General features: G+C 37.0%; 1 protein-coding gene across 1 annotated transcript; it reads left to right on the top strand.

Moving 5' to 3' along the window:
- Positions 1-4,355: 4,355 nt before the first annotated feature.
- On the top strand, positions 4,356-5,314 carry LOC113886237 (olfactory receptor 8G1-like). The gene has a single exon (XM_027532277.1). The coding sequence runs from the start codon at positions 4,379-4,381 to the stop codon at positions 5,312-5,314; it is 936 nt and encodes a 311-aa protein (XP_027388078.1). The 5' UTR covers positions 4,356-4,378.
- Positions 5,315-9,014: the final 3,700 nt, after the last annotated feature.

Genomic DNA, 9,014 nt, shown 5'->3' with positions numbered 1-9,014 from the left:
TGGTAAAATGCTGTCTCATGAATTTTTGCTAAAGTATTGATTGGAGAAAGAAGGAAGAAGGAGCAGAAGAAGGATAAAAGGGAGGAAAGGGAAGAAAGGAGGAAAAGAAATGAGAAGACAAAAGGAAAAATAGGAGAGAAAAAACAGAATGTTTCAAATTCTCCACCTAAAACATGCCACTACACTGACTTTGTGTCTTCTAATTCAGTAGTTCCCAAACCTGGCTAATCATCAGAATGACACAGCAGTTTTATTGGCTTTTTTTTTTTTTTTTTTTTTTTGAGGATTATAAACAGAAATTTATTGCTCACAGTTCTGGAGGTTAGAAGTCCAAGATCAAGGCTGCAGCATGATTCCTGTCTGGGGAGAGCTGCCTTCTTGATTCATGACTGGTGCCTCTTGCTGTGTCCTCAGGTGATGGGAAGAGTCATGGAGCTCGCGAGGTCTCTTTTATAAGGGCACTTACATAGTTCATGAGGTCTCCACCTGGCCAAAGGCCCACATTCTGACACCATCATGTTTGGGATTATGATATCAATATATGAAGTTTGGAACAGAAATACTCAGACAATTCCATGGTTCAAGGTACATTCCACTGTATTTGAAAATATTAAATTCAGCATTGAATTATCACAGACAGTATTATTCTAATCCTATTACCACTTTTTAAAATTTTATTTTGTCCTGAGGTATAGGTGATTGACAATGCTATGATAGTTTCAGGTGAACAGTAAGGGCCTCAGCCATACATATACAGGTGTCCATTCTCAACCAAACTCTCCTCCCATCCTGGCTGCCAGATCCAGTTGAGCAGAGTTCCCTGTGCTATATAGTAGGTCGTTTGCTGGTTTTCCATTTTAGTAGTTCCAATTCTTTAAAAAGGGCATACATTGCTTATTTTCTAGCATTTGCACTGTTTTCACAGAGTTGAAAATTCATTAGATTTCATACGACATTGTAACACAACTATCCTCCAATGAAAAACATCCCATTGTATAACACACAACAGCTTCTTTATCTATTTATTTATAGTGTGCACTTAGATTATTTCCAGGTCTTGGATGATGTAATAATTCAACAACAGTGTATCTGAGTGGGACCAAGGTGCTGAGTTCACTGCAAATCCCTGTGCCCTGGGTTCCCTGACAATGAGGGAAAAAGAGAGGGGGGTCACTGTGGAATCTGTCAAGTCTGCATGACCAGAGCCACTGAGCTTCTCAACCATGTGTAACAGCATCTAGTGACTTCTCAGGACCTAACAAGTTAGACTGTGGGTTATAATTTCTGCTAAGACATTCTGTTAGAGTTCTGGATGTTTTTAAGTTGTGTGTAGAGATGTTACTCATATTTTTGTTTTAAATTACTTTATTAAAAGTTCAGATCTTTTTTTTTTAATTAATTTATTTATTTTATTTTTAAACTTTACAAAATTGTATTAGTTTTGCCAAATATCAAAATGAATCCACCACAGGCATACATGTGGTCCCCATCCTGAACCCTCCTCCCTCCTCCCTCCCCACACCATCCCTCTGGGTCGTCCCAGTGCACTAGCCCCAAGCATCCAGTATCATGCATCGAACCTGGACTGGCAACTCGTTTCATACATGATATTTTACATGTTTCAATGCCATTCTCCCAAATCTTCCCACCCTCTCCCTCTCCCACAGAGTCCATAAGACTGTTCTATACGTCAGTGTCTCTTTTGCTGTCTCGTACACAAGGTTATTGTTACCATCTTTCTAAATTCCATATATAAGCGTTAGTATACTGTATTTATGTTTTTCCTTCTGGCTTACTTCACTCTGTATAATAGGCTCCAGTTTCATCCATCTCATTAGAACTGCTTCGAATGTATTCTTTTTAATGGCTGAGTAATGCTCCATTGTGTATATATACCACAGCTTTCTTATCCACTCATCTGCTGATGGACATCTAGGTTGCTTCCATGTCCTGGCTATTATAAACAGTGCTGCGATGAACATTGGGGTACATGTGTCTCTTTCCCTTCTGGTTTCCTCAGTGTGTATGCCCAGTAGTGGGATTCTGAATCCCTAGTTTTGATGTTATGTTAGGAAATGTGTAATAAAAATTTCTCTAGATGAGGTGAGAGAATTTGGAGAGCTTATGAATAAAAACTTTTGAGAACGTTTTTAAAGATAAAGAAGAAACTAGGGAGAGATATTTTTTAGTATAAGTATCAAATATTACAGTAAAATTTAAGCAGTGGTACTGCTTATGCAATAAAATGGAATTTCAATAAAATGTTGTAGGTTGTTAACTCTGGAAGTACCAAGAGTCTGTGAATTATTCTGAGCTGTAAAAGTAATCTTTAGGAGAAGAAATAGAAGCAAAAATTGTTTATCAGTGATCTTCTGCATATGCTAACATCCCAGAGCAAAAGAGTATAAGGACGATGATTCAGGAAATTTTATTCTTAATTATAATCATGTTTACATTTTTACAGTCATTATTTTTGCAGATACTTTAAGCTCTCTAGGTGACTCTGATGATCAAACCATATTGTGGATCCTTGAATTAACAGACACTCTGTGTTCAGATATGTTCTTCTATATCTGACTGAAAAGTGACCAGCCCACAGAACTCCATCATACCCACAATAACATCATAAAAGCCAGCGACACTTGGCTGTGTGAAGTGAAGGTAAGTTGAGTCTCTATCATGTTCGCATTGAGAAACTAAAATGTTGTCCTCACTGTAAAATTCCTCTGACTTGCGATAGGTTGGAATCTAGAAAGAGAGTCATTTTCTGATGGCATATGCATAATTTAAATGAACCCTGATACAGGGAGGAAGGGATATAGGCACGAAGGCCAGACATTAACATGTTAGACATGCAGTTGTTTCCCATTATGGTTTAGTTTCATTTTCATTTCTCTGGTGAATAAGGATTTCAGTATCTTTTTAGGTTCTTGTTAATTATTCTCTTATCTTCATCTGTGATATATCTGTTCACATAGTTCTCTTATTTTTAACTTGTTTGTCTTCATGTTATTGTCTTTTCAATATTATTTTTCATACTGTCAGTAACAGTCCATAGTGCTTTTAATATTCTAATAATGTATTTTGAGGAATGGTTTTTAATTTGAATAGAAAGAATTTATCAATATTGTTTGGTTATATTGGTTATATTATTTGGTTATATTGGTTAGTATGTGTGTGTGTTCTTTCTAACAAATTCTTAGACTAGTCCAATATTTTATATATTCTTTAGTGTTTTCTTATGAAATTTATTTAGTCTTCATGCCTAGATTTAAGATTCACTTCAATTTTATTTTTATTTAGCTTTGAAGTAGAACAATTTAGATTTTTTCTTTTTGATTTGTATTCAAGTAGAAATTTTGCTATTTTATTTCTACCCATATGTAATGATAATCTGTTTACTGCTTAACAGAATAGGGGACTGCATTTCTGATTCTATATCCCCTAATTTTATGACAAGTTTTCATACCTTTTTAGTTAATGAAAGATGAAAAAGAAAAAGTTTAACCATTATAAGTGCTCTTTCTGTATTTTGAAGTGTGTAATTATCTTCTATTTTCCAAATAATAGCATGGTATAATAACAATAAAAACAGCTATTTTTATTATTACCAATTTCAGACTGCTAATGTTTTCTAATTAGACAGTGATATTATTTTACTATTCAAAGATTATCAAGTAGTAATTGATGAGTCAGTAGATGAACGCAGATACTTGCACTTTAACTCACAAGCACGATTCATGTATCTTCTTAAAGCATTTAGTCCACAAACAGGCCAACAGTGGACTGGTTCACAGTGAATGTGGTTTGTGCTGTTTTATTTCAAAAAAACATTAAAAAGTGAAGATTTTTACATAGAAACCCGTGTTTTATTATTATCAGAAAAATTAATTACAAAATATGTTTTGATGTATCTCTTTTCTCCTCTGACAGAAATTCTAGTTAATAAATGGTTCTGCATTTACATGAGATTTGCTCACTCCAGGTTGATGCTCAACCAGCTTCTGTCATTTTTAATAGGTCCTCTAAGATTTCAAATTTGCAAACCCCAATTGGGAAAAAAAAAAAAGTGCTTAAAATAAGTGAAAGTTTGAATTAAGGAACAGCCATTCAAATAGGTAAAAATGATCACTATTTTGGCTGAAAAATGTGTAAGTGAAATAGCTTAATATATTTTCTGTTCAGCTGTAAAAACATTTTATTAAGAAAATGTTGTTTAGAAAACTTATGCAGAGTTTAAACTTTACATAGAAACTAAGGAAATATTCAAACAGTTTACCTTCTATGTGAGATAACTTTAATAAACAAACCATAAAAAAAGACATGTCTTCAAAGTTGTCCCTTTCTCTCTCTCTCCTTCAGAAACTTCCCAGATAAAATGGCAAAAGGAAATCACTCCTCAGTGACTGAGTTTATCCTCACTGGACTTACAGAACAGTCACAACTCCAGCTGCCCCTTTTCCTCCTCTTCCTAGGAATCTATGTGGTCACGGTGGTGGGGAATCTGGGCATGATCACACTGATTGGGCTCAGTTCTCACCTGCACACCCCCATGTACTATTTCCTCAGCAGCTTGTCCTTCATTGACCTCTGTCATTCCACTGTCATTACCCCCAAAATGCTGATGAACTTTGTGACAGAGAAGAACATCATCTCTTACCCTGAATGCATAACTCAGCTTTACTTCTTCCTCCTTTTTGCTATCTCTGAGTGTCACATGTTGGCTGCAATGGCATATGACCGCTATGTTGCCGTCTGTAGCCCCTTGCTGTATAATATTACCATGTCCCATCAGGCCTGTTCCTCCCTCATTTGTGGAGTGTATATGATGGGACTGGTATGTGCATTCTCTCACACAGGCTGCATGCTTAGGGTTCATTTCTGCAAATTCAATGTGATCAACCATTATTTCTGTGATCTTCTGCCTCTCCTAAAGCTCTCCTGCTCTAGCACCTATGTCAACAAATTACTGGTCCTATGTTTTGGTTCACTTAACATCTTTGCCCCCATCCTGACCATCCTCAGCTCCTACATCTTCATCATTTCCAGCATCCTCCACATTCGTTCCACGGAGGGCAGGTCCAAAGCCTTCAGCACATGCAGCTCCCACATCTCAGCTGTCACTATTTTCTATGGATCTGCGGCATTCATGTACCTACAGCCATCATCTGTGAGCTCCATGGACCAAGGGAAAGTGTCCTCTGTGTTTTATACTATTATTGTGCCCATGCTTAATCCCCTGATCTACAGCCTCAGAAATAAAGATGTCAATGTTGCCATGAAGAAAATGCTTGACAAAAGAATATTTTTGTGACCAGACATAAGATGAGCATGATATTTTAGGTCTAGTCATTGCTTGTTACACTGTATGAATGTATGGTTCTCTTACATCAAAATTCTTACCAGTGCTTAATCTGAGCTAAGAACCCCTCCATGCTTTGTAACGTTGCTCAAACCTGTGTGCTCCTACTGTGCCATTTATTGTTTTGGGTGTGTACTTGCCTGTTTATTGTCCAAAATGCACTGCACTGTAATGTTCAAGAAGGTTATCCCCATGCAGGCATGCATGTATTTCACTGCTGTATCTGCAGGACCTAAGAGAGTTCCTGGCATTAGAAATACCTTGATAATTTTCTTATTTCCTTTTTAAAAATATTTATGGGAAGCCATATATATCTCATAATGTCATTATCCATTACTTTCTCTAATAGCTACATATGACTTTCAAAAGTTAAAATCAATTAAATTTATGTTTGAAGAGTTCTTCAAAGATGTACAATAAAACTGATGACATCCTAAATTATTTCTATACAAAAATTTAGAAGCATGAACTTGACTAGCTTCAGTATCAAACCCCAATACAGGTAAGATAACTTGTGAACACCTGATTTTTTAAGTCATTAAATAAAGTCAACAACCCAAAAACTCATGGTTTTCAAGCATGCAGCATACACGTGTTAAAAAATAATATGTATATTTGCTATCTGATGGGTCAACATAGCAAATCTGGAGATACAGTGGTATCTGGAACTCGATTACTCCAGCCTTGATTACCAGGGTTTCCCATACCTAGACTAAAATAGAACTTCACCTATATTGACAATGAGAAAATTCTTAGTATGTAAAATTATACCACATGCAAATTATAGTTCAAAAAATTTAATTTCAAGATAAAGAGAAAATATGATAACCTCTATTGTTTCAGTCAGAGTTGTGGATCTTCCTAGATTGCCACTTTGAACCAGAACATAATTTTTTATTACTCTATACATTAAGCAAAAAAATCTAGTAAATTTTTTCACATTAAGTGACAGATCTCTATGTTATTCCTCAATATTTCTTTTATTTATAGAGTTAGATAAAGTCATTAACTAATTGTACCTAGAAGGAACTTTTCCTGGGGTTATGACAATAACCAGTTGAAACCTTCCTGCAGCCTACATGTTACAATTTTTAAGTACTACTGTTCTATAAATACCTCATGGCAACTAAATACAGTTAATATAGGTCAATGAGGAAAAAATATATCAAATATTGCACACAAATATTTTTTATTTATCTCTTGTGTAAAATCACTTTAGAGTGTTCCTTTAATGCAGGTTTTAAAAATATCCTAAAATTTTGAATTCTTATATAGCTTGACATGAAATTCACTAGAGTTCTAATAAGATCTATCCCAGCCTTGCTTCCAACCTATAATCTAACAAAAATGATAAATTACAATGATATGATACTATTAAACACTTGAGAGTCAATGGAAGAAAAGGGAATTGTTAATTGTAACTTTTCCCAAGAGTTGATACTTGTGTGATATGATCCTAATGGGAGATCATTAGCATTATCTCTTCCTCATCTGACTCTGAGCATCAATACTCAGATTATAAGTCACCATTCACATCAACCAACATTTGCAGGGGCCCATTGACTTCACTCACTTAGAGCCAGACATCCTGGAATGTGAAGTCAAGTGGGCCTTGGGAAGTATCGCTATGAACAAAGCTAGTGGAGGTGATGGAATTCCAGTTGAGATATTTCAAATCCTGAAAGATGATACTGTGAAAGTGTTGCACTCAATATGCCAGCAAATTTGGAAAACTCAGCAGTGGCCACAGGACTGGAAAAGGTCAGTTTTCATTCCAATCCCAAAGAAAGGCAATGCCAATAATACTCAAATTACTGCACAATAGCACTCATCTCACACGCTAGTAAAGTAATGCTCAAAATTCTCCAAGCCAGGCTTCAACAGTACATGAACCATGAACTTCCAGATGTTCAAGCTGGTTTTAGAAAAGGCAGAGGAACCAGAGATCAAATTACCAACATCTTCTGGATCATCGAAAAAGCAAGAGAGTTCCAGAAAAAAACATATATTTCTGCTTTACTGACTATGCCAAAGCCTTTGACTGTGTAGATCACAATAAGCTGTGACAATTTCTGAAAGAGATGGGAATGCCAGACCACCTGACCTGCCTCTTGAGAAACCTGTGTGCAGGTCAGGAAGCAACAGTTAGAACTGGACATGGAACAACAGACCGGTTCCAAATAGGAAAAGGAGTATGTCAAGGCTGTATATTGTCACCCTGCTTATTTAACTTCTACGCAGAGTACATCATGAGAAATGCTGGGCTAAAAGAAGCACAAGCTGGAATTAAGATTGCCGGGAAAAATATCAATAACCTCAGATATGCAGATGATACCACCATTATGGCATAAACTGGAGAACTAAAGAGTCTCTTGATAAAAGTGCAAGAAGAAAGTAAAAAAGTTGCTTAAAGCTCAACATTCAGAAAACTAAGATCATGGCATCCAGTTCCATCACCTGATTGCAAATAGATGGGGAAACAGTGGCTGACTTTATTTTGGGGGGCTCCAAAATCACTGCAGAAGGTGAATTCAGCCATGAAATTAAAAGGTGCTTACTCCTTGGAAGCAAAGTTATGACCAACCTAGACAGCATGTTAAAAATCAGAGACATTACTTTGTCAACAAAGGTCCATCCAGTCAAGGCTATGGTTTTTCCAGCAGTCATGTATGGATGTGAGAATTGGATTATAAAGAAAGCTGAGCACAGAAGAATCGATACTTTTGAACTGTTGGAGTTGGAGAAGACTCTTGAGAGTCTCTTGGACTGCAAGGAGTTCCAACCAGTCCATCCTAAAGGAGATCAGTCTTGGGTGTTCATTGGAAGGACTGATGCTAAAGCTGAAACTCCAGTACTTTGGCCACCTCATGCGAAGAGTTGACTCACTGGAAAAGACCCTGATGCTGGGAAAGATTGAGGGCAGGAGGAGAAGAGGATGACAGAGGATGACATGGTTGGATGACATCACTGACTCGATGGACAAGGGTTTGGGTGGACTCCGGCCATTGGTGATGGACAGGGAGGCCTGGCATGCTGAGGTTCATGTGGTCACAAAAATTGGACATGACTGAGCGACTGAAATGAATTGCCTTCAACAGAAGTCAGGACCAATGACTCAAAATCATTACAACAGAGTCTTCTAGATTATGACCCTACAACAAGAAGTCCTGTAAGCCTAGTACTCAGAACTATCTACCAGGATCACCAGACCATTTTTCCCTTCAGAGAAATAGAGGAGAATAATACACAGCACTGGCGTTTTGGAGAACAAGGGGGATATATCTGAATCTCAGTCCTAGCCTTTAAAAAATTTGATCTTCTATTCTAGCTCCCTTCAGTTCAGTTCAGTTCAGTTGTTTAGTTGTGTCTGACTCTTTGTGACCCTATGAACGATAGAATACCAGGCCTCCCTGTCCATCACCAACTTCCACAGTTTACCTAAACTCATGTCCATTGAGTCAGTGATGCCATCCAACCATCTCCCTTACAGTGCACTAATAGATGTGAGTAGCTATTTTTCTGTGTCTATCTGTCCTCACTCTAATATTCACAGTCCCTGAGGAACAAAGGTTCCCATATCATCTCTCTGTCCCCACTGGAGAAACTTATGGCCAGTATTTGTTTACTCACCTCCACTCATGCAGTGTGAGAG

This window comes from Bos indicus x Bos taurus, chromosome 29, assembly GCF_003369695.1.
Source record: "Bos indicus x Bos taurus breed Angus x Brahman F1 hybrid chromosome 29, Bos_hybrid_MaternalHap_v2.0, whole genome shotgun sequence".
Taxonomy (NCBI): Eukaryota; Metazoa; Chordata; class Mammalia; order Artiodactyla; family Bovidae; genus Bos; species Bos indicus x Bos taurus.
The sequence above is the reverse complement of the archived record's forward strand: the minus strand, read 5'-3'. Positions and strand labels throughout refer to the sequence as shown.